General features: G+C 41.8%; 1 protein-coding gene across 1 annotated transcript in view; it reads right to left on the bottom strand.

Moving 5' to 3' along the window:
• LOC126353788 (obg-like ATPase 1) overlaps positions 1–27,327 on the bottom strand; it is a 263,208-nt gene that overhangs the window by 151,776 nt on the left and 84,105 nt on the right. The window contains exon 4 of the mRNA XM_050002881.1: positions 3,816–3,943. Coding sequence (XP_049858838.1) covers positions 3,816–3,943 — 128 coding nt within the window. The remainder of the gene's footprint in view (positions 1–3,815; positions 3,944–27,327) is intronic.

Genomic DNA, 27,327 nt, shown 5'->3' with positions numbered 1-27,327 from the left:
CACAGCTTCGGCGTGGAAACTGTTATTAGCATCTCGCATTGAAGTCCGCGCTAAATTTCGAATTTCTGTAAAAGATCGCCAATCTTGAGGATTTTGGTTCTCTTTAAATATGGCATGTTTGTTTCGTTGTTTCTGCATCAGTGTTCCGACCGGTTTTCTGTACCAAGGAGGATCAGCTCTGTCGTTTGTTAATTTATTTGGTGTAAATCTTTGAACTGCTCCTAATACTATTTTTTGAATTGAGGCCACATCTGGTCTACACTTATATTATTAATTTGTGAGGAGTGGAGATTGTCTCTCAGGAAGGCGTCAAGTGAATGTTTATCTGCTCTTTTGAATAGGTATTTTTTTGGTTTATTTTTGGAAGATTTGAAGGTTACACTATTCAATCTCGCTACAACAACCCTGTGGTCACTAATCCCTGTATCCGTTTATATGCTCGTTATTAACTCTGGATTATTTGTTGCTAAGAGTTCACGTGTGTTTTCGCAATCGTTAACTCCTCGCGTGTGCTCATGAACTAACTGCTCGAAATAATTTTCAGAGAATGCATTTAGCACAATTTCAGATGATGTTTTAAGCGTACCTCCGGAGTTACACATGTATTTTCGCCATCATTTCGAGGGTAAATTGAAGTCACCACCAATTATAAACGTATAAGACGGGTACATGTTTAAAATCAAACTCAAGTTTTCTTTGAACCTTTCAGCAACTGTGTGATCTGAAATCGGAGATCGGGAAAAGGATACATTTATTATTTTGTTCCGCTGGCCAACAATGATCTCTGCCCATACTGACTCACAGGAACTATCTACTTAAATTTCGCGACAAGATGAACTACTTCTAACGGCAACAAACACGCCTCCGCCAACCGTGTTTAGCCTATCCTTTCGGAACACCTTTAGATTCTTCACAAAAATTTCAGCTGAGCTTATATTCGGCTTAAACCAGCTTTCAGTGCCTGTAATGATTTGAGCATCAGTGATTTATATTAGGGCTTGGAGCTCTGGTACTTTCCCAACTCAGCTACGACAATTTACAACTGTTATACCGATGGTTCCTGTATCTACATTCTTCCTGTGTTCGGCCTGCACCATTTGTGTAAAAGCTCTTTTTGTGTTTTCCCGAGACCCTCTAACCTAAAAAACCGCCCAGTCCACGCCACACAGCCTCTGCTATCCGTGTACTGCCTCCTGTGTATAGTGGACTCCTGACCTATTCAGCGGAACCTGAAACCCACCCACACTTTGGCCCAAGTCAAGGAATCTGCAGCCTACACTGTCGCAGAACCGTCTGAGCCTCTGATTCAGACCATCCACTCGGGTCTCTACCAGAGGTCCCCAATCGGTCCTGTCTATTATGCTGCAAATGGTCAGATCTGCTTTCATCTTGCAAGCAAGACTGGCAGCCTTTACCACTTCTGTCAGCCGCTCGAAACCATAGTGACACCGACGTGAGCAACCACCAGCAGTTGGCTGCACCCTGTGGTCTTCATGGCATCCGGGAGGACTCGTCCATAATAACGACCGTAGAAAACTGAACTATGCAGATAAACGGACTATCGGCACGTGCTACGCAACTCTACTGCAGCCCTGACGAAAACACGGGAACTGTGTCTAATAATTTAGATTAATACGCAGAGATTCAAAAACCTAACTACCTAAGCGCTCAGTTGAAGCTAGATAGTTTGCCTCTGGTTAGGAACTTGTAATATGTCACAAATTTTGTTTACTTTCCGACGCAAACGAAAATGCGAGAACTGTGGTTATTAGATATTAAATAAACACGCAGAAACTCAAGAAACTAAACTACTAAAGGACATAGATGATACAGAATTCGCTCCTGGTAACGAACTCGTAAAAGTCACAATATCGGTTACTTCCCTGTTGTTGCTTGTGTTTCGGCCAGATACTCCACCGATCACGTCCTTTTCCTTTTCGTAAGGTATAGTTTTGTGTTTTTAAAAGCGGCTGCGTCAGGACAACAAAGATTTTTTTGTTAGTGGTTTGTGAGGATATACTACTGCATACATTTTAGGGAAATATTGTCAGAAGATTTAATGGGGTACAAAAACGTTCAATGTTTATGAACATGTTAACATCCTTCCATGCTTAATTCTACTGGAGTAACTGTAGTGAACAACACATTAACGAAGATAAAAGACTCACCTGAAAGTGAAGGAACACCGCTGTTGCACTCCTGCAGTAACAACAAAAGGATGCGAATTGTTGGGCAAAGTTAGGCACGAGAAATTTCTGTATCACTGAGCTCGTTTCAATGCACATAATATCTATCATCCTCATGATGACATTCACAGCCGTAAGTTTATTAAATGAAGGCGGCATTTTCCATTTAGGCAGTATTTTGACTTCTCCGAGCAACAACTAGTTACGAATTTTGTTAAGCATTATACCTCTGCACCTTTTTCTCGCTTGCGCACCAACTATCTGTCTAGCAATCAAGAACAGTGTAACTTTTAAATAAAAATTAACGAAAGCACATCAAGTGAATACCCTGTCATTTTCGAGCGGATGACAACTTTCTCTCGAATGAGAAGGTAGGAGACGAGACACTGGCAGAAGTAAAGCTGTGGGTACCGGGCGTGAGTCGTGCTTCGGTAGCTCAGATGGTAGAGCACTTGCCCGCGAAAGGCAAAGGTCCCGAGTTCGAGTCTCGGTCGGGCACACAGTTTTAATCTGCCAGGAAGTTTCAACTTTCTCTCGGTAAAGACTCTACTTTATAATGACGTAATGAAACAAACGAGTTGTGGAAAGTATAAGGGGCCAAAATAAGGTGAAAAACGCCGCCTTCATTTAACAGACATCAGCTAAATATTACGTGGAGCGCAAAGCAAATTTATGAAAGCGTAAAATGGTTCAAATGGCTCTGAGCACTATGGGACTTAACATATAAGGTCATCAGTCCCCTAGAAGTTAGAACTACTTAAACCTAACTAACCTAAGGACATCACACAACACCCAGTCATCACGAGGCTGGGAAAATGAAAGTGTAAATTTAGCCTTAGAACTTACGGTATTAACATTTTATTTTAATGATTCAAAACAGTATAATACCAGAATCAATTATAATAATATTTTTTACGAAGGATTAATATAAATTAGCAGTCTCGGGAGCTGCATGTTGCCATTATGTGTAAGTACATAATCTTGCATTAGAATTGGACCACCATAACAATTTGCAGAGATATAAAACAGAACTATGAAAAGCATAATCGTAAGTAAGGTAAAAGACAGAATCGGCTCACTAGCATGATACTGGGGAAAATGCAGCCCGTCTGTAAAGCAGACAGCTTACAAATCACTTGAGTATTCTATTTTAGAATATTGCCCACCTTTGTGAGATCGACAACAGATGGGACTAACAGGGCAAATTGGAAGTATACACAGAAGGGCAGCACGAATCGTCATTGACTTGTTTGATTCAGGGGTGACAGTCACGAAACACTTGAAGCGGCAGACTCTTGACGACAGACGCAAAATATGAAAAGCCTGCTTACAGAATTTCAAGGAAGAGTATAAAGAAATTTTTCAGACCTCAACGAATCAGTCCCAAGAGATAGTGAACACAAGATCAGACTGATTACTACAGGCACAAAGGCATTTAAGAAGACATTCTCCCCGCGCTCCAGAGGATACTAGAACAGGCAGGATCGCGGACACCTGTAAGCCGTGCAAGTACCCTCCAGCATGCATTTCACAGTAGTTTGCTGAGTATAGATGTAGATGTATCAGGTCGCTAAATAGGAAAAGAAATAAGCGTAGTTATTTTAAAGAGCCAGTAATTACAATACTCACGAGCTAAGTGGAAGATGGCGTCGCAAGCTTTGATGTGCGACAGAAAGGCATTGCCCAGCCCTTGACCCTCTGCGGCGCCCTTCACGAGACCCGCGATGTCCACCACGTTCAGGAATGCAGGCACCTTGCTGCAAGAAACACAATCTCAGATTCAACCTTTTCCATCATAAATTGGTTTTCTATACTCATTACTCAAAAGAATTAGGGGAACACGTCCGTATCTTAAATCTATTTTAAGACAGGTTTGTGGTCGTACTGCACAGCTTGAGATTTTAGCTTCCAATGTATGTAACAACTAATGTCATTCGCCATCTGTCGGCTGTGTTACACATTACAATATCAGCTGAACATCGAAAGGAAGTGAGTACCGGTTTCCCAGCGTTCTCTATCGAGGTACACAGGTGACAGTTGTCATTTCTGGAAGTTGTCGTCAACCAACAAAGTGCAACTTCCAAAGGCAACCTGTTTCAACCGAGAAGGATGGACTTTCCGTCGCTTCGCTGCAGATGCCAATGTCTCTCTATCTGGTATCCACAGTTTGTGTACACCCTTCAGAGAGGCAGGTCAGTGCACGAGACGAGTTGCGCAATGTCCCCGACGCACTTGAAGATCAGTACCCGGCCATCTCTGCGGTGCGGCTACCTCGAGAGCACTGCAAGATAATCTCAGAAGGGCCACAGGAGACGCTGTGTCCGATCAGACTGTAAGGAACAGTTTACGAGAAAGGATCTTTCGGACCCGACGTCCTGCTGGAGTACCCCGCTTGACACGAAAATCTCTCGCAGTTCGCCTTCAGTTCTGCCGTTCCCGTGTTAACAGGCAACTTCATTTCGTCATTGGCGAAACGTGTTATTCAGAGACGAGTTCAGATTTCCTCTAACGCATAGTAATGGCCATGTCTGTGTGTGGAGGCTCCGTGGTAAGCGGTACCTGTCGCTTGTTGTAAGCTTCTGTGGTGATGCAGCGCGGCATCAGTGTCGACCGTCATACCGATCTTGTTTTCCATGCTAGTCTTTCCGCCTGACAGTATATCCAAGAGATCCGGCTGGACCAAGTGCAGGTTGCTGCATACGGTGATGGCCCTGAAATCTTTCTCATGCACGATAATGACAGGGTCCGTGCGGCCGCCAACACCAGGAATATCGTGCAGAGTCTAGACATTGAAGTACTGAACGATACTTGTCATGTATGTGTCAGACGGTGATAAATGCTCACGGAGGGCATAAACATTATTAAAGCTCTCGCAGTCCAATGAAAAGCACAGAGGATTGAGTACTAAATTTTTGAAAGATAAAGCTTTACTCAAGCAACATACAAGATCAATTATTACTGTTCAATGGAGTATGGCAGGCGCCCAAAGCCATGTTCCCTAATTAATTTGAACAGTGTGTCTGAACATCCGGTATTAACAATTTAGCTCCGTCTACTGACCCATGACCCAACTACGAAATAAAGGTAACAAGAAGCTTCAAAGGTACCGAAGCAATACTTCCACGCTATACCTGAAAGACATGGGATATCATTTAGTACCATCATCATCACCAACGAGAACAACAACAACAACAACAACAACAACAACAACAACAAGTGACACCCGCAGAATTATTACTTCGGAATTAGTCTTTCACTCTGATGGGAGTGTGTGCTGATTTAAAATTCTCTGGCAAATTAAAACTGTTTGGGGGACCGGATCTCAAACACACTATCTTGTTACGGGCTACTCTCTTGGTTGGTAGGGCAGAGGTATTAGCAGAAGTGGATCTGTGAGGGAGGGTCGAGTCGTACCGCTATACATCAGTCGGTAAGAGAGCTAGATGTTCAAAGGTATGTGAAGTCTTATGGGACTTAACTACTAACGTCATCAGTCCCTAAGCTTACACATTACGTAACTTAAATTATCCTAAAGACAGACACACACACACACACACACACACACACACACACACACGCCCGAGGGAGGACTCGAAACTCCGCCGGGACCAGTTGCACAGTGCACGACTGCAGCGGCTTAGACCGCTCGGCTAATCCCGCGCGGAGTAAGAATGCTAGCTGCAGACGGAAAGGTTTCGGGTCAGAGCCCCGGTCCGGCACTCTGTTTGGAAGTTTTGGATTATTATTGTTTGCAACTGTGTGCATATATAATCGAAAAACGAGTAATTAGCAAACAAAGTGTGTAACCTAACATTGTAGTTGTTACCTCACGACTCTCGTACTTCTAACGATAACGAATTCACTGAATTTGACTTTGCAAACAAAAAATGTAGTTATCTGCTTATTATGACGTTGAGCTTTCAATCAACATATTAGATCCAAGTTAGACTTTGAGCAAGTAGCGACAGAATCACCAAGAGATGCTGATTCATCTTCCTTTCTTCTCCTGTTACGGTAACAACACACTTCTCTTATTGGACGACGGGGTGTCAGGGGAAAACGATCCCTTAAAAAAAATAAAAAAAAGTTATTCACAACGGAGATGGTCAAACATAATTTAGCTCATTTTCCTGATATTAAGCTGCTGATGATCTCTTTATATATAAGGAATGAGCTGTTTACATGAGGTACACAGAAGTTTGTGAACAGGGCCAGTAGATCACAGGAAACTGAAATGGAGGGAGAGTGACAAAAATGTGTGCATTTGGAGTTTTTGGTGATATGTGCTATCAACACTGGAAGCTTCAATAATCCTGCCTGACAACAATTAAAAATTCCAGTTGGGCATCCCTGAACTACCAGGATAAGACGACGAAAAACCTGATGTTCAAGTTAAACCCGGGTGATTCACGAGAACTGTGACTTTATCTGCTTGATTTACTTAATATTTGATAATTTCCATGCCTCACAGGAAGGGCTTAAATATGTTCGACATCAATATGCAGGTCGTTTCGTGCTAAAGGGAACAGTGGTGAAGGTTGTGGATAATAGTAGAAGTATTAATAGAAGTTATGTACCATTTTTGTTTTTTACTGTAACTGAACAGATTAACTATTAAATACGTTCGTGAGTTGTTAGTGATACTACAGACAGCATAAAACGGTTGTTGTAGGACCAGGACAGTATGCTTCTCGAAGAACAAAATTCTCTTATTCTTTAGTAACTGGAGCAGATCAAAATAGTTGTTATATCGGCATATTAATGCAACCCAGTACAAATATATACAGAGAACATCTTGTGTTTTATCACATAATGCGCATTGAGAGTCATAAATAAAGGGACTGAGGCACTATCTTTCTTAATGTTCTCTATCTTTCATTTTACGATTATATTTCTCAATTAAATTGTATATAAGAATACGTTATCGCTACACCAAAACAACAATGATTTAAGAATTAATATGAGCAGTAGGGCATTTTAAGAAAGTAAAATACCCTTAGAGTTTTATGAGCATTAAGTGATGGTGCTGTGAAGTATGGAAATATTCATGACGTACTTACTCCGCTTCCCATTGTTATCGACCAGTAAGGAGGACTGCACAGTAAATGTTCTTCTCATGACATGCTACATGATCCATTTAAAACCATCGCACTCGTATATTCCATAAAATATTCATGTAAAGCTGCTCGAAATGGAAGCCTCTTGAGCATTTCTTCGATTTAATATTCTTTTGCAGGAGCTGTATCAACGGCAGGCTGTAGTTGTTAAGGTTAGGATTTAAGACAATAAAGCTGTTAGCACCCTTCTGCTGTCGTTGTGTGTATGTTATCATATACAGCACACAGTAAACTTTTTATTTTCGGAGTGAGGCAGCTTGTATGAACCAAGCAAGGAGACATGTTTGTGGATTTCTAGTGTTTAACAGACCTTTGGCAGAAAATTATTAAGAAAGGAACACTGACAGCGATTCGATTTCAGTTCTTGCGCTAATCGATTGTGTTCTTCGGTGAGGGCCCATTTCTGCATTCGAACTCAGTGGCACTCACTCCACGCGAAAATAAGCAAGTTCTGACACGACGATCGACGACTGTTTATCGAACACTGTTACAGACCTTGCTCTTAGTACTCTCTTCGATTATTTGTTCCTCCCAATCAATGTGCTGTCTAAATGAGATTTTCACTCTGCAGCTGAGTTTGGAAGGTAGGAGACGAGGCACTGGCAGAATTAAGGCTGTGAGGACGGGTCGTGAGTCGTGCTTGGGTAGTTCAGTTGGTAGAGCACTTGCCCGCGAAAGGCAAAGGTCCCGAGTTCGAGTCTCGGTCTGGCACACAGTTTTAATCTGCCAGGAAGTTTCATATCAGCGCACACTCCACTGCAGAAGGAAAATCTCATTCTGGAAACATCTCCCAGGCTGTGGCTACGCCATGTCTCCGCAATATCCTTTCTTCCAGGAGTGCCAGTTCTGCAAGGTATGCAGGAGAACTTCTGTGAAGTTTGGAAGGTAGGAGACGAGGTACTGGCGGAATTATGGCTGTGAGGACGGGTCGTGAGTCGTGCTTGGGTAGCTCAGTTGGTAGAGCACTTACCCGCGAAAGGCAAAGGTCCCGAGTTCGAGTCTCGGTCCAGCACACAGTTTTAACCAGAAAGTTTCAATGTGCTGTCTGGTTTAGGACGCTAACACAGTTTCGATTCCTATAGTCTGCCGCCGCGAATTAACACTACACAATAGCTACTAAGCTACTGAGGTAAATCTAAGGGGCCTCAATTGTCAAATGGTCCCGAAAGAAAATAAGGCGACGTTAAAGTGCCCCAAGTCTTCAACTTCTGGAGGAATACTAACAGTAAGGACGTACTCTAAGAGCATACGAAACTGAGACAGCTGTCGTAAAATCTGGCGAACCTAATATTTAACGCGTGTTGATATTGATTTTATATTATTCGAGTTCTGCCACCTTCATTATACGCCAACAGTTGACTGTAACTCCATTTAAATATTTAATGAATCTCTGTGAATAGATGAAAGCTATCTTTCCGTCGCTAATGACTAACTCACCGTCAAATGTTAATTCAGCGAATGTTTCATCCGGAATGCTTCACTTCATGCGTTACTGAGAAAATAAAAACCCAACAAGGTTATCGCACGAGGAATTTGCGGTGATGTGACGTTCTAATGTCAAATAGACGACAACGGGAAAATACTTTAGGAAAACTAGCTTCATCTGCCTTTTATTCCTATATGAGATTTGATGAAGCGCTGAGTTCACTTCCAGAAATCCTTGGTAATGAATCTTGCAACACGCACTCTATATTTTCTAAAACTGCTATAAATCACTCTTTAGTAACTTATACTTATCACAATGACAATCTAGAAAGTCACAACATACTAAGCGTTTAAATTACTTTTCTCCAAAAATTACCCTTTATTAGACAACGTACGTTATATGACCCACAACCATTTCTGACATATCAGCTGGCAACTCCACCTTTTCGCACTTTTTATTTCAAATTACTCTTTCTCTCTCACATATTATACTAACTTTAGGTTCAACTTCAATTCCAGAATAATCACCAGCTCTGTACTTTAAAGTATCTTTCGCTTTTCGTCGCAGACGTTACCATGATTTCCTACCAACACACACCGAAGTAAGAATCTTTTTTTTTTCCCTCGGTTTTAATAAATGTATTACTAGGACCTGTTTCACTGAGTATAACATAACGTGATGCACTGCCTCTGGGTAACGAACATAAACTATCTAGATAGCGAGTAGTGTCTGAAGTGGTGTAGTGTCTGAAGTGGTGTAGTGTCTGAAGTGGTGAATGGACAAAAATAGGGTCCTGCTTTAAATATCGGATCGGACGTACACGCGTTTACTACAGCGGATTGTAAGCCACCAATGGTACATCTTATGTAGCACAAGAAACTGCTTTAATATTGGTTTTTCTAATTCAAGGCATTATGAGCGTATGGCCCCTAACGGGGCGGGTCGGCCGCAGCTCCACAAGTTCTTTAACGCCACTACGGCGACTTACGAGTGAATGAGTGATTGCTTTACTTACACGCTTACACACAAATACCGACTTCTTTTCCATTTCTCGGTACTCTGCAACTCAGAAACACGCAAAGAGATCTTCGGTATCTTCTTGAATAGAAACTGATGGCGACCGATGGTCGAGTCGAGATAACGAACGGCACTTCGTGCAACAATAAGTAATTAAATGAAAGGTTATGTTTTGGCCTTTTCGGGCAATACGGTTCTTGTGGGATTCCAAAGTTCCTTCAAAAATCCTTTTTGGCCTGTTCTAGTACAGAAACTTACACGAATTTGCTACCGCTGTGTGGGCAGTACACCGTTTGTAACTGAGCAGAGAGCAGAGTGTGTGTGTGTGTGTGTGTGTGTGTGTGTGTGTGTGTGTGTGTGTGTGTGAGTGTGAGAGAGAGAGAGAGAGAGAGAGAGAGAGAGAGAGGCCGTGGTTAGCCTCTCGCAGCGCCCCAGAGGGGTGCTAAATATCGGGCGGGCAGCAGCCACCGCGCTGCTGACTTGCCGAAACAGCCGCAAGGGGGCGTGGCCAGACACACACACACACACACACACACACACACACACACACACACACGGCACTTTCCGGGAGCTCCCGAAACGACCGCCGCCCCGGTTTCCCCAACCAACTGCGATTACTTTCTGCACGAACAGCAGCTTTCCCGCTCCCTTTGCCAAGGGCTGCAGCCGTCTGCCGTAGCCCAATCCGCAGGTTGAGGACGCACTTCCGCAGCAAACCAAATGAGAACCGACATTCCTCCCACCAGCTGTAAAAGCCGTGATACGAATTTTGATATCCCCAACAAAGAGGTAAGAATACTTCAGGATAAATCCTGTTTACGAGTTCTCAGGCAGCTTTGATATCCCCAACAAAGAGGTAAGAATACTTCAGGATAAATCCTGTTTACGAGTTCTCAGGCAGCTTCGCACCTGCCCTATGTTTGACAAGTAGAATATTTATTTTAGCCGGGACAATCGCTTTAATGCCTTACACAGAACGCAATCACTCGAGAAGAAACCATACTCACAAAACAGGACCGTAAGTGACTACTGCCAGCCTCAGTGGCAACTGTGCTCTTTCTTTGGAAACTCAAAACGCTTTGCTCTTACGGCAAACAGCGATCAGGAGACACACTCTTCTGAGGATGCCAGCTGACCTTCCTCCCCCCTCCCCCTGTAGAAAAAAAAAATATCTATCTCCACAAACCCAACGCTCAGAACCTACCTCGTCAAAGCACCTCGCCATTCAGCGTAAAACTAATACGGGTTTATTGTCCCCTGCCCCCATCCAACACCACCTGGCTGCCCTCCCCGCCCCGCCCCCCCCCCCCCCTCAACTTCAGATTTGGGCATATACGTGAATTGATTCCTTCTATTTTTCTATTTTCCGCCAGAGATACTAGTGCGAATACTAACATCCCTTACAAAGCGGCAAAATTTAATAGTTTTGGCATTACGAAACAAAGCAAGAATCCGGCATGCTAATTATTCTCCTGTCTTTAGCTTTAGATATTAGATTACTCCTCAAACCGATGGGTACGGCATGTGCACACATTGTTCGACAAACGGCTGTGGTTTCCATTCAGTAACAACTTTACGGTCAGATCGTAAACGTCATATTATTACAGTGAAAGACGAATTACCGCTACTGACATATATTAATAATTCTTTGTAATAACTTTGCTAACACAGTAAAATAATAAAATCGTCCGATCAAAAGTAGTGGATCCCATCAGAAGCGAAGTCTATGGCCATAGGATAGTCACTAGCACGAACACGAAGACCGATATAAATATACAAAAGACGTAAGAAACGAAGATGTAGCAGAAGTTTTCTTTTCCAATAGCACTGAGATGGCAATTGTATTTAAGGTGATTACTGGCAACTGCTCGTTCGTCAGGAGCATCGAAAACATTTCGGAAAACTTTGTTAGTGAAGGAGGTCTTCATATTATATCGATGTAAGTCAAACTGCCGACGAATACTTTCAAACCTTCTAAATACGTGCCCAGGGTAATAACAGGAAACATACGGATTATACATGATAACAAGTCCTGCCTACTTCAGTCACGCTGTTTGAATGCACTGGCGGATTTCTACGGTGTCTAATAAATAGGCAGGTTCATGATGGTTAGTTCGCTAGGTCTCAATTTACGCATTTATCGTTTGAACCCACTAATGGAATTAATAATTGGGCGACCTGTGTGTACAGACATTTAAGTTTAATCTGTACGTCCCCCATACCTGGCTGGGTAAGTCAGTTCAAGGGTAAGAGGAGGGCACCAGCATACTAACTCTAAAGGGACAATGCGTGGAAAAGCACTGAGTAATTCAAAGCAACCATCTGGGTAAGGGCAGCCTTACCTTTGTTCACGTCTTATTATTGTTAACTGTAGGCGGTCTAAAAATTGTCGGGGTGTAAAATTGTCTAATAAGCTCGCAGATCATTATTCGCCTGCATAATTACTGGTCAATTTATATACTCCAAACAGCATCAGATCTAGTCGGTCGCTCGTATGTTCGTTCAGAGTTTATTTGGGACTCAAATAATGACAACTTCCGTATTGTTGCTTACCTATAGTGATAACGGGATTTATCAGTTCTGTCTCCCGTGATGGATTGACGAGATTATGTGTCAATGCTGCCACGTACCATCTGCTATACAGTGCAGCTGTTCGATGCGTCAGATACTACTTGATTATAACGAGACGCGCTGGTGACGAGTTTTACCAACAAGAAATCATCAAGCGCTTGAACAAACGAAAAGCAGACATACAGCAGTGTCGCAGAATCCCTCTTTCGTACGTCGTAGTAGAGACTTGAACGGTAGTTACTTCGATCTTAAAGAAATAGCTGCTGGCCTCACTTTTTCAGCTACTTCTCGTACAGGAAAAACTATCAATGTGTTACGTATGATAAACTATAAACTGGATGTTTCGAGCGGGTCGAGAACGGTTACACTAAAAAAATTGGTGATAGGACTGGGTACATATAAAGTGCAGAAACATAGTTCACCTCTCCCTTGGTCTGATGCAATCAGCGGTCTAATTTTGCTGTGGTATAATACGTAATGGTGCAGAAACACACGCCTATTGCTCACGGCATCTAAAGTGAGCACTGTTTAAAGAGGTATTACCGTACTGAACAGGGAAAAAGAGATTTGTCTGATAGCAGTAATGATGCTTTTTGAAATTGACCCCGTGCCGCGCACTACGACAGCAGGTAAAGCGATAGCATTTAATGTTTCTGTAACTGTACGCCGAGCCCAACCGCGGGAACTTCCATACTATTAGGGAAACAACACCACTGTGCTCATCTGACGCAGTACGATAAGTTAATGGGGCATTATACTTGCGATAATATGGTTATGGCTTTTTCATATCTGACTCTTGGGTCTAGCTCCCCCGAGGCACGAAATACGTGACGTGTGTCCGATACATCACTTCTCGCGTACACGTTTTCTGTAAGACACCCAGCACCGATGAACATGCAGCACATACAGTTTATCGGAAATTATTTTCATGATTGCGTCGACCTAAAATAAAACTGACCGTTACGCAGTTCTTCCATGCTTTGCTTTCTGAGCATAAATACATATTAACTCCCACTATTTATAATAACTCTCCTGAAAAACAACTCTATACAAAAAAAACGTATTATACGATTTGGAAGCATTACATACAGCCGCTTTTGACATTTTGTAAAAGTAATGCGAATTAATGTTTATCTGAGTTTTACATATCATCAAAGCACATTTCTTCAAAATGCATACAACAGCGTATCATCGTAAACCAAGCAGTCCAGTTCTTATGATATGCGGATGTTGATCCAAACATGCTTCGTAGACAGAAACAGTCGCTTTCCGTGCCTCAAAACGATGCCTACAAATGGAGAGAAAGAAAGAAATATCTTGGATCCTGAACTTGTTCATGAAGTGGATTCATATGTGTACCGATTCGAAACTTCTGTAATGCATTTGCATTTTGGCTTGTCAGTAAGCAAGTGCGTTTCGTGTAAAAATAATTTGACAGAAGGCTATTCTGTCGCTTTTCTTGGATTCTACCTACCAAATGTGCATAGTAGATGTGCTGTTCAACCCTTTTTCGAAAACATAATTTGTTGTCTTCAGTTGCGATTTTTACTGTGCGACCTAACACACACTCATTTTCAAGACAATTCGTTAGTGATTGAATTGTTTCAACGATTCACATCCCGGAAGATGGAAGAATCTCCGAATGTTTCGTTACAATGATTCACTCTTAAATATAGCGAGACACGAAAAACAAATCAACAAAAATCATCGGACAATAACTTTTCGTTTCTTGTTGCATGAACAGAAACGACTAAACACCATATAAAGCATAACAAATGAAACTCGACAGGAAACAGTGCTTTGAGCAGCAGTCTGAGTTTACTTTTCAGTTTGTCGCTCCTATGATAAAAGTTACCGACTCACGTAGGTCAGTTTACACATACTTTAATTCTTAAAATGCAAATCCATCTGGCAAAACGTGCCACACCTGTATAGGATGGTCAAAATAAAACTAACCTGTAAAATGCACACCAAACACCAGTCAACCTTTTTATTTTGTTGGTGGTGATGTTCCGAAGCATAATAGCAAGTGTACTGCGAGTTAACACACCAGGACAAGCTGAACCAAGCACAAGCTCAAGAAATGAAAAACTGAGGATACAAATGTCCGTGCACCCCTTTACGCAGAAACGACCGGGAAAAATGAAACGTGTGGGTTGGAATGAAAACTTTAGTTCGAGCACAACAACAACAAAATTTGAGGATAAACGCGGAGATCCTTTTTGATAACAGTCTGACACGACGTACATCTAATTCCCAACATGCACCGCTAACCGACATGCGATTTTTCGTATTTGCCTGTCGACCAGCATTAGTTTCTGGTACTCATGATCGGACTGGGAGCGACTGTAAGAAATTTCGCTTTTCCCCCTACTTCTAGCAGACTTTGCCCAGATTATCGAGTTAGATATGCTATTAAGAAACGCCGCAAACATTTTTTGCGTCTGTTTTATTGTCATGCTGTATTATGTAGCATAATGCCCATGAAGAGTTCGCGTTCCTCAATACATTGTCTGAAACGTCCACAGCTTCGTCAATATATGTTCTTTTATGAGCAAATGAGAGCTGTAGAACTGGAAGCAGTTATGAAGCTCCGAAGACGATAGTAACTGCCTATATTATTGCTATCTTTTGAGCAGAAACCTGTAGCAAGTAATTATCTTGGGCATTTGAATTTTATGTTAATTTACTGACAACATACAATCAAACAGTCGAAAATCCAGAATGGAATGTAACAATATTATGAAGAGGATAGTTGCAACTATCACACAATAAGCTTTCGGCCAACAAGGCCTATGTCAAAAATAGACCACACACATCAACTCTCGGGCCGAAAGTTTATTTTGTGACAGCATTTTTTGTTGTGCCTATCTGCGACTCAGCATCTCCGCTATATGGTGAGTAGCAAGTATCCTTTTCATAATGTTATTCACAACATACGTTTTACTTGGTCTGAGTCGACAGAAACGATGAATATCTGTGAAGTTTCTTTCGTCGGTTATTAAGCCGGCTCACTCAGCACCACAATGTAGCTTAACACTCTCCTATACTGTTACGACTATCGTTTTTGGTAATGTTTGCACTACACACCAATTAGTTAAAGATTACAGTTAGTTTCTGTACGCTACCGCCAAAACATTATTCACGAAATTATGCAAAATACGGAGTGAATCCTGTTGTTACATTACATACGCTTGTAAGCACAGAGGGTCCATGGGAGCAGACTAAATTATGTTCCTCTGAAGCTTTTTACGAATTCTACCTGCTTGTATTTGGAGACGTGCTCAACTACGTCCTGATATTGACAAAGCTACTGATAATGCATGAAACGACCAGCTGAAACATATATGGCAACCGATGCACAAAAATCCTACGAAAGTAAAAAGTGATACAAAGGAAAAATCCGGATAGAAATTGAGGAAAGAAATCTATATGTAAGAGCCTGCGCTATTGTTGGTGATTTAGTTATAACAACAGTATTAAGTCAATCCAAGAAGAAACACTACATAACAAATGCACAGTCACTAATAAAATTGTGTATGTTACATTTGTATTCATTTTAGAAGGAGAGTAAAGCAGCACATGTGAAACTTTCACTTTACTCAGGCCCACACAATCCCTGATGGACGACCGAAGCGGTAGCACACACCATGCATGATAATGCAGCACATTTTGCCGCACTGCGGTTTAGCCTTCTACCGAAGAAGAAACTAAAGCCACACCAGCCATATTGCACACATCAGAACCTGACCTGCTACTCCCCCCCCTCCCCCTGAACACAACAATCCAACCAGAAACAAGTAAATAGTCGTTTTTTACTCAGCGGAAACTTTCTCTGCAATTAAATGGAACAGAACGCAGAAATAACAAGAAAATAAAACAAAGCATTTACTCATATTGATGATTATCACCAGTTAACGCTCTGCATGAATGTATATTATTAGTGACAGATCTTGCTGAGAACGCGAAAAAAATCTCGTCCTGCATAAAATCGCGAAGTGGGTCGATGGGCTCTTTCCACTCACTCGTCGTCAAGTCTGGTGCGGCAGTGGAGGGCAGCAAAGTGAAAGCTCAAATTTTACTTCTTACGTTCAATTCATTCACGCAGGAGGGTCGTACTGACACACCATCGTCTGACAGTCGCACAGACTCGCATAAGGGGGAGGGGGGGGGGGGGGCGTACAGATATGTTGCCAGCTCCGGATAGAATCCCAATTCGTTTTACATAGTATACATTTATCCCGAATCTCTCGCCCAGTGCAAAGTTCCAAGTGCGTGAAAAAAGCCTGAAGGTGACTCCAACGTGTAACAAAGGTAAAAGAACGGACGCGCACAACTGTAGACCAACAACCTTAAACCGTTTGCTGAAGAATTCCTGAGCACATTTTACGTTTAAATATAATAAATTGTTTTGAGACAGATACAAATTAACATGAATTCAGAAAACATAACTCGACAAAATGTTCTTAAACAGTGCTATTTGAAAATCATTCAAACATTCAGCAACTACTTATACTCACTCATTTGTAACTGTGTAACACACCATCGTTTGCCGTGACGAAACTGATTAAGAAGTATTCTAACTGAGACTGTTAACGTGTTGAGGTTCCTATTATTGCAGAACAGTCAATACAGTAAATGTATTTTTTATTTCAGTATAATTAATTTTTTTTGCTTCAGTCACTAAGTGTAAATATTACGGCGAAATGGAAATTTATTGGTAGTTTTAGAGATTTAAAACTACTCTTGACCCTTCTTAAAATTCTATGTACAGAGAACAGTGTTCATATTGGTGCTAATCTCGACTAATGAATGTTCTGCACAGTGGTACAAAGTTTGGCTACGAAATTACGTACCGTAACGGTAAGACACAACCGTCATGTATCAGAAACTTCGATAACTCTGAAACTGACAACAAAGCTCAACTGTTGAAACAAAAGCCTTAATTTCCTATGTACGCTTATTTTCAGTGTATTGTAAGTAACATAAATATTCAGAAATAGTGCTCTTCAGAAAGCAATACATTCACTGCATTGACTCCAGTTGCCAAGTGCTTCAAAGTTACTTGTCATTTAATCCGAGCTGGCACGGTATCTCCCATGTGTGTATTAGCCTAAAATATTTCACTGAAAAAATACGGCAACCAGCCACTTTTTAATGCGTTTTTTTATTTACGCCAATATGCATTTCGGGTTTGCACCCATCTTCAGCTGGCAAATTACATGGATCTTCAGTTACTACAGTAGTACAATCTCGACAGCAGTTTGGATGCTGCAGCAGGCCTGTGCAAAAGCAACGACTCCAATCATTTACTTCAATTTCGCGAGTTTAAAATCACACACTATCAGTTGTTCATTTTACTTACTAAAATATGGTTCAAAAAGATTTCAAAATTGATTTCACTCATTCGAAAATCATTTACGAACGAAACGTCGTCCACGACAGATAACTCCCTTATTAGAGTATGAGATGTTCCCAAACGATTCCTACGAGATGTCCATTTCCATATCCAATATTTGTGAGTCACTATAAGCTATTGAGCTAAACTTGAATGTAACGGCAGCGATGCGGGGATATATGCGTAAGAAATTCATTTCTGTGGAAACTCGGTTCAACAGTGATCCAAGGTAGCTCCCCTGACATCCACAGCATGATGGCCTGCGGAGTACGTATGTGATCTAGATATTTAGTGACCTTAGACTGCTGCTGGTTCTACTTTGTAAAATCGAAGATGAATGAAGGAAAGATAGGATTTCGGTTAGCGACCGCTAGATGACGAGGCATAGGAAATCGGCCATGTTTATTTAAAAGGAATCATTCCAGCATTTGCGTTAACCGGTTTAGGGAAACTACGGAGAACCTGAAGCTAATTGGACGGTGGGGGATTTGAACTGTTGTCGTCCTAAATTAAGTTCAGTATGCTTCCACTGTGCCACCTTACTCAATGCTCAGTGAGAAAATTTCATCGAAGTCAATTAGCTATTAGCGTTCCCCAACAATGCCAGCATGTCACCGCTCCTCTATCTTTATCCGCAATCATCAGTAAGCGAAATATAGATTTGTATCACTTCATGACTCGCTTCTGAAAGGGGATATATGGAGATGACGAATTCACAGTCGAAAAAAACATCATTTTATGAAAGGTAGCAGCGAGATATGAGTGTGTTTAAAGCCGCGAACAACAAAAAAATCACTAAATCACAGCACACTCTTGCTTATAATCTTAGAGATAGAATAGTTACAGATTGACAAACCGACGATTTTTAGTTACCATTATTAGCCGATTAATATTCTTGTAATCACTGTATAAATGAAATCCCAAGGAAACTAGACTAGTGTCTATATTTTTAAACTCGGGGATCTTTTCCTGCGCAGCAAAATCCAACCTTTTCTGGAATGCCACGTGACCAGTATCCAGTTGAGAAGAGTTCGCAGACCATTTTGTCATAGTGGCATACTGTACGTTGTAAGGCACTTCGTCTGCTGCATGCATCTGTCCAAAATTCTGAAGGGCATACGGAGAATAGAAGCAGGTGATAGAACTCTGATGCCTATGAAGACTTGTCTGCTACAGAGTCTTCGTGGTCGCCTATACATCTGCATCTTAGCTTGAAACTTCGTTGGAAGACAAGATCAGGAAAAACAACTGAACAGCTTACTCAGAGTCACAGTGAAAACGAATAACGTAAAACACCCATTTAAAATATATAACAAAGCAATCGTTTTCCAGTACTCTGTGAAGGAGACCGTTAGTAAATCACCGGCTTCAGAAGTCTTGGGCATTAACGCCACTCGTACATGATTCTGCAAGAATGTTCTTACCCTGGACCTCTAAGGGCCTCGTTATCAGTTGATTCGAAAACAAAACAGTCGTTCCGGGGTAGCAAACCAGTAGGAAGGCGAGATGGCGACTGGGAAACAGGAAGATGTTACATGCGAGTCTCAACACAAGTTTGAGGGTGATAGAGACCGTATTGTATACTGAAAGGGAAAAGCGATACTACTTACCAAACGCCAATACCTCGGGCCAGCGTGCACTCCTGAGCCCGAGAAAAAGGACCGCTGCGATGTACCGGTTCGTGTGTCAGTGGTTTTTGACAGCCGTTGCAACTGCATGGCCCTCTGGGAAGCACCCGTAGAAATTTGTTTTGCGAGGACACAAGAAAAATAAATTGTACAGCTTATGGGAAGAATGTCTTAAGCGACAGAGCTGTGAGGCAAAGCAGGACGAAGTGATATCGAACAGCCAGCCACGGAGTGCAGAGCTGATGTGGTCACTCATGAATCTGTGAGGACAATAAGATTTACAGACGAATCAACGACTCAGATTTGGAGTCAGCAGTTCGTTTCTCCCAAGTGTCCCTAAAACTTTTAGCCAATGGGGTGGTAAAACTGGTTTTATAAAATCAGTTACCTTCTCTGTCTTAGCGTTATTTTTTTTACTTTTTTTGTAAGTAATATAAAAGAATGTACACGATAGGAAAAAAGAACAGCTGTTGTTGCTGACTGCACCCGGGACTACTTAAATGTCACTTTTCCTGGGTGGAGGATTGGCCATGCAACGCCAAGACTTTGGTCTCCCCGATTTGACCCCAGCATACTTTTTCATGTGGGAATCTATCAAGGCCTAGGTGTATTAAAGGAAAAAATCAATAATACTCCACAGATGAAAAACCGCAGGTGTGAAACAAATAGCGCCAGCTATACTAGCGAGGCTTTTCCGGCTATACAGGAATGATGTGTATCAAGAAATGTCTCAATGTACGAGGACTGATCAACAGAGAGCGATACTGATTTTACTTTCTCAGACGTTTATTACTCCATTTCAATGTTTACAGTATCTTTTTTAAAGTACTCCCCTCCTCCTTGAATGAACTTTTTATGGCGTAGAGACGACATAAAAAGTTTATTGAAGGAGTAGAGAACACATGAGGCAAGCTATTCTTTGGCAGGTCCTTGAGAATCGCCTTACTTTTTTTGAGCACTGGTTATTAGTTCTCGAAACGAACTCCCGAAGCTATGTGAGGAAAATAAAAAATAATTACACTATGAAATATCGGAGCTCAAAAGGAGGATGGGATACACAGGTAATGTCGAGTTGAGCCAGAAACTGCGTAACTTGAATTGCGACGTGAGGCTGCGCATTGTCTTGACGAAATCGCCACCCAGTCCGAGAAAGTTCTGGGCGTTTCTTTGCAACGTGCTTCCTCAATTTAGCCGATACTAACGTGTAGTATGCTGCTTTAATAGTAGTGTAGAGTGAACTGGTAACTGGTTCCATGACAGTCAAGAAATATCATGGTCACTTCCCCTGCAGATGGAACAACTTCCACCTTTTTTTGCTGTTGGAAAACCTGGCGATTTCCACACTGTGCTAGCTCGTTTTCCTCAGGATCATAAAGGCGTAGTCATGACTCATCAGCGGTGGTAATCTCTTTCAGAAACGCATACCTTCTATCAGTAAGGAGACGCAGCACCTCATGGTTTGTCTCCATTCGCACAGCCTTTTGTTCGGAATTCCACAGAGGTGGCACCCAACGGGCACAAACACGGGTCATAAGATGATGATCACGGATAAGCATACCATACGAAATTCTCAACAATTCATTGAGGTTAGGTTATATTATCCGCCAATCCTCACGGACAATCAAAGAAGCTGTTTTGCTGTTGATTTCAGTCACAACAGAAGTCGCAAAACCAGGCAGAGCTTGCTTAACACAGACAAGTGTCTTTTTTGAGGTCCTTGAGCCACCTAAATACTGTTGCACAAGGTAGTGCATCATCAGCGTACGCTTGCAGCAGCTTTGTGTTTTAGTGGGTGTGATTTAAGGGAACACAGAATTTTATTGCGCCGTACTGCTCCTCTCGCAGCACCTCCACTGTTGGTATGCGAAATGCAAAGAGCGTCTACAAAATAGAGCATTACTACCAACCTCCCAATACTAGACGCTGCCGCCAATGGACTTTATATCTAAAAACCCGCTTTTTCAAAAAGTCATGGTTCAGATAGGAAACTATCACGGAAGCTACAGGGGAAAAAAGTCAGTCACAGTCTTTGGCGACCGGCCCTCGTGTGTTCATCTCGTTTATAGTCGACAATAAAGTGTCTGAAGTGGAGAGCGATACGCTGACTTTATAAACACCCTGTGTCACAGAATGGAAGGAAAAGTCTGACAATGAATTAATTATTTTGTTCAGTGGCAGAGAATATGTCCACGACTTTTTTACAATGAAATACGCTCTCTGCTTTTGATGCTGGGTATACAGATCACTTCTCTCGAACAAGAACTAGGGCGATCACCATCATCCGCATGAATCATAAACAACAACATTACATATGCCGCCCCCCCCCCCCCCTCTAACCACGAGCGCTGCACAGAGGTTTGGGATTTAACCTTGGAAATTGGAACACAGTTTTGTGGTTTATTTTGATAACGAGATGTATTTTGTTGAGCGACAATATAGTGGGATTCATTTTAAATCTTGAATATGGCTAAGTGCGTGGTTTATGTGTTAACAATAGTCAAAACTTTTTTTCATACGGCAGTCGGATAGGCACCATCACAGCAACGACAATTTAGGTAACTCGATTCCCTTTCCGGTAACCTTAATTATACCTTACCCCCATACACCGCGCAGTAGTCAAATACATTTTAATGCAGTAGACGGCAGGAATTTTTCAGGAAGGTCTCGGCACACTAACATAGTCTATCTGCGACAAGATGGCGTAGCTGGGAAGCTAAAATATGGAAACAGAAAACAATTTCCATTCCGTTTCTTCCCTTTTTCATCTAAAAGCGTTCTTACAGATAGCTCTATTACGCTGTTAACTACGAACGTAGTGCGATCAAATAAACAGTTCACAACTTTTTTTTCAATTCCACATAACACTGTTTACGGCTCACCAGATAGCTCAAACATTCAGTTCAATTTTTATCTATGTTTCAAGGGAATATTTGTGTAAACACGGCGATTTACGCAACAGAGATTGCATGACTGGTGCCCTCTTCTCCACCACACGCGATGATTGTGCAAGAACGATGGTTCCTCCTTTCAGTCATTGTATGAATACCAAAATGGCAGATGTTGAGATAAGTAATCGCAGAATAGAAAGTAAACTACATCGCTCAACAGCGAAAAGGAACATAGACTGAATGAGATACTTGTGAGATTCTACAGATTATGCGAAACAAGTTGCTCCCCGTCTAACAGGTAGTACATGCATAGTAAGACGCTGGAACTACTCAGTGATTTTGTAGAATTTGGAATATGTTCTGTGCTCAGGCATTATGACGTTTCTGTGAAATGAATCACTCTACTACAAAAAACTGACATGGAATCATAAACAGAGACCTTGCAAAACACAGCTCGCTCTGTTAGTTCATGAAATCCACTGCACCGTAGACGAAGGTGCCCAGGTTGATAATGCGCTCCTTGACTTCCGGAAGGCATTCGGTACAGTCTCGCACTGCCATTCAGTGAACAAAATACTAGTTTATCTAGTATGGGACCAGATTTGCCAGTGGATCCAGGGCTTTCTAAGTATCAGAATTCAATACTTTACTTTGAATGGGATTTAAAAGATGTAAAAGCTATTTCGGAGAACCCCAAAGAGGTGTTATAGGGGGAAAAAAATTGAAAATTTGTGTTAAGTTCCTATGGACCACATTGCTGAGGTCATGAGTCCCTAGGCTTACACACTACTTAATCTAACTTACGCTAAGGACAACACACACATCCATGCCCGAGGGAGGACTCGCATCTACGACGGGGCGAGCCGCGCGAACCGTGGCATGGCGGCCAAGACAGCGCGGCTACTCCGCACAGCTGGCCCCGGCCGGGAATCGAACCCCGGTCTCCCGCATGACAGGCGGGAATAGTAACCTCTGTACTACCGAGGGCGTTATAGGGCCGTTACTGTTTACAGTATATATAAATGAATTAGTGGATAACGCCAGAAGCTCTACGAGGCTTTTTGCAGGCGATGCTGCAATACCAAAGACCAGCCAAGTTCAGAATGAGCCGGAGAAGATCAAAAAAATGGCTCTGAGCACTATGGGACTTAACATCTATGGTCATCAGTCCCCTAGAACTTAGAACTACTTAAACCTAACTAACCTAAGGACGTCACACAACACCCAGCCATCACGAGGCAGAGAAAATCCCTGACCCCGCCGGGAATCGAACCCGGGAACCCGGGCGTGGGAAGCGAGAACGCTACCGCACGACCACGAGATGCGGGCCGGAGAAGATCGATGGTGGGTACGGTGACTGACAGTTGACCCTGAACATAAATAAGTGTAACATATTGCGCTTAAATAGGCGAAGAGATCTATAACTGAACGATTATGCCATTGATGAAAAATCACTGCAAACGGTGACAACTGCAAAATACCTGGAGTAACCATCCGGAGCGACGTAATTTAAGGAAACGTAATTTATCCACGAAAGAATTGGCTTACAAAACGCTTGTCCGACCAATTCTTGAGTGTTTTTTATCAGCCTGGGACTCTTATCAAGTAGGATGAATAGAAGAAATAGTACTTGTCAACGAAGATTGGCGCGTTTCACCACAGGACCGTTTAGTAAGTGAGAGCGCTTTACAGAAATGCGTAACAATCTCCGATGGTAGTTGCCAAAAGAGAGGTACTGTCTGTCACGGAGAAGGTTACTGTTGAAAGTGAAAGAGCGTACGGTCGACCAAGAGTTGGGCAACATATTACTTCCTGCCATACAGTCTCCTGAACTGACGATGACGGAATAAAGTATCACAAAAAATGGAATAGAGAGGAAGGAAAATGATAGTGGTACCAAAGGTACCGTACGCCAGACCCCGTGAAGCCGTCCTCAAGCACGCCAGAGGCAGTATGTGTCTTGGTTACAGCACGCCCTGAAACGACCTTCCTACATGTCACGGAGCGTGCTACTCTTTGTGAATTGCGACAACAGCGCTCTCCGGGGTGTCAGTTGTCGGCTGCAACAGGCGCCCAAGTCAAAACTCTTTACGAAAACGGACGCGTGTAAAATGACGGCGTTAACTTTGTTTGCGATCGTCAAAGAAGAACGGAGAAAATGGCAAAGAAGATTCTGGGCTCGTTGATTGCTTGACACTGGTGAAAAAAAAATCCTGGATACAGCTTGTAACCAACTTCTGCTTTGCAATACAAGCAAATGATGGATAAATACAAGAAAATACAACTGATTCAGCTCCGATCATAATGCTAACGAGAACAGTAAACTTCAGCCCACACCCTAGAACACTGTTATTTAGGCTAACCAGTTAAGTTGTCCGCCCACGGTATCTGAGTGGTCAGCGCCACAGAATGTCAATCCTAAGGGCCCGGGTTCGATTCCCGGCTGGGATGGAGATTTTCTCCGCTCAGGGACTGAGTGTTGTGTTGTCCTAATCATCATCATTTTCATCCCCATCAACGCGCAAGTTGCCAAAGTGGCGTCAAATCGAAAGACTTGCATCAGGCAAACGGTCTACCCGACGGGAGGCCCTACTCACACGACATTTACATTTTACCAGTTAAGTTATTCAGTGAAAGTGCACATTTACTTAATTCGACTACTCGCAGACTAATGCACAAGTTTTGATCATATTATTGAACACAATCTCCCTGCATAGCACTTCGCTTTTCAGAGGAGGCAATCTCAAATGTAAGGATTGTGGGACTACCATTTTAACGTAATTCCTTTCCAAAGAAACTATTCACATTTCAAAGTAAAATAATAAATTTAATATTCGCAACATTTAATGTTTTTCAAGCTCTATTTATAAATTTCATTATTTTTGCTTTACAAGCCTTGGATGTTTGGTAATTTGAAATTACTGAGTTCATTGCTTATAAATTTTACGAAACTGTTTCATTATCAGGTCGTTTTAAAGTTTCTGCAATTACTTGACATGCAAAGAATTAACTCTCAGTATTCTTCTTCGTTTTTTTGCGCTGGCACTGGCTGTAACATCAACATCTAACCTCAGAGAGCTATGCGACTGTTCTAGCTTATACCTACGTTCTTCATTAAGCATAACCCCCAGACAATTTTCATCTGGAAATTTAACAGTAATGTATTCTCAAAATTGAACAATCTCTCTTTTTGACTGAGGGCACTCTTAAACAACAAGGAGTATTGTTCAGTTAACAAGGAAGTCCGAGAATCTTTTTTTTAAAAAAAAAAAAAAAAAAAAAAAAAAAAAAAAAAAAAAAAAAAAGAAGAAGAAGAAAAATGCAGGCAATCAGACGCGATCATACTCCCTTCTTCTGCACAACTTACGACTCTGCAGCCTCTAAGTTACGTCGTAAATCTGTAGTTATGGTGTCTTTATCTGACATTCAACTATAACAAATTGTACCAAATATGATACGCTTTTGACAAATTATCACTTTGTCGCAGCACTGAGTGGTGCCCCTTCGTGGCACGCGAATTATAATATGAAAAGCATCAAATACAGAAAAGCTTTAAACTACCGATATGCAGTTTCGCGTAATTTTATTACAACAACTCGTACCAAAAAAGACTCGTTTTAGAGAGTTCCTCTATGTGCTGGTGCTTTGAAGCAGCTTATATTAATATCACGTACTGTACAATATAAAAATCACGAAGTACGCAGTTCCGATTCCATATGACTTAATCCAATATGGTGTCTGCTAAGTTCTGCTTGCGACGTAAAACAGATGTTGCACCTCATCGCCACGTCCCTCTCCATAAGACAAAAATCTGACTCGGCAGATACTTCCTTTTCTTCGCAACGCAGAGGGCATGAAATTCCAAGTTGTGACGTCACAAAAGTCGAACATCAACTCGTCCATGAAAGCTTTCACGTTCCGTGAAAGGACGCCTTAAAATTGCTAGTGGAATACAGTTGTAGACTCAGGTACTTGATGAAGTCTGCTGTTGCTTTAAGGCTACTTCCAGTTAACTTTCACTGCAGAAACATTGTTGAAAGATTCTGTCACACATTGAATAATTAATTAAAATGCAGTTGACATTCTATGATGAGAAATTCCCTCGTTGCATTCCGTAGAAGAGCAAGGACGGAGTGTGGACGTGTGGAAGACACGGGCAGCACAGGCCGCTGGCGACACCGCGACACGGCCACGAGCAGCAGCTGCTTTCGCGCGCCGCAGTAGCAATTTTAAAATCCACATACACACGTAATGAACTGCACTTACCCGCCATTACCGACAGGATGGGGAATAAAACCGGGAAAAACGCAATTCCGTATACTGCGCTATGTAACTTAAAAATTGAATTACACGCCGGTGCCTGTCATTTCAGCATAAATTACACATTTCTCTCGTAATTCTAAACTCCCAAGGCGGTGTCATTACGGGACTCTCGGGAGGAAAGGAAAAGGGACATTCACGAAGAATCTTCTCCGACGCTTTTTTTTACTTTTTCAAGAATTCGAACAATAAATGAAGTTGGTATTCAAACATTTAAAACGAGATATCCTTATCCAAACCGTACGGAATGCAAAATCAAATTACTACGTGAAAACTATATCTTGTCCTACTTTGTTCTATTGGAGAACATTTTCTCTTTCACTCGCAGATACCGAAACACTGCAGTCTGCATGTATTGCTTTTTGGGCAAAACAAGATTTCCTAGAAATTACACAATAGGTTTTTCTCCGAAATTTCGTAGCTAAATGATGACTGCAAATAGACAAATGAGATATCAAATTAATCCGCATGAGCTCCAGTAAAAAAATAAAATTAGTGATTTGAGAGAAAACTGAAATATTTCATGAACAACTGCTACTAACTACGTAAATGAAGTCTCAAAAACTAACAGACTACAGCATAAATGCAAATTTCTCTAAATTGTCCTGATCTATGCACTATTAATAACAACAGAATACCGATCGACATTTAAATATACATTTCATGCTTTTTGAATGACACATGATTTTTTTTGAAAGGTCGAATGTTACGCGAAATAATTTGTATGAAACTAAGAAATAAAATAGATCAGAGAAAGATTTGACGTGCCTTTGAAT

The sequence above is a fragment of the Schistocerca gregaria genome, chromosome 1, assembly GCF_023897955.1.
Source record: "Schistocerca gregaria isolate iqSchGreg1 chromosome 1, iqSchGreg1.2, whole genome shotgun sequence".
Taxonomy (NCBI): domain Eukaryota; kingdom Metazoa; phylum Arthropoda; class Insecta; order Orthoptera; family Acrididae; genus Schistocerca; species Schistocerca gregaria.
This window is presented reverse-complemented; position numbering and strand designations above follow the sequence as displayed.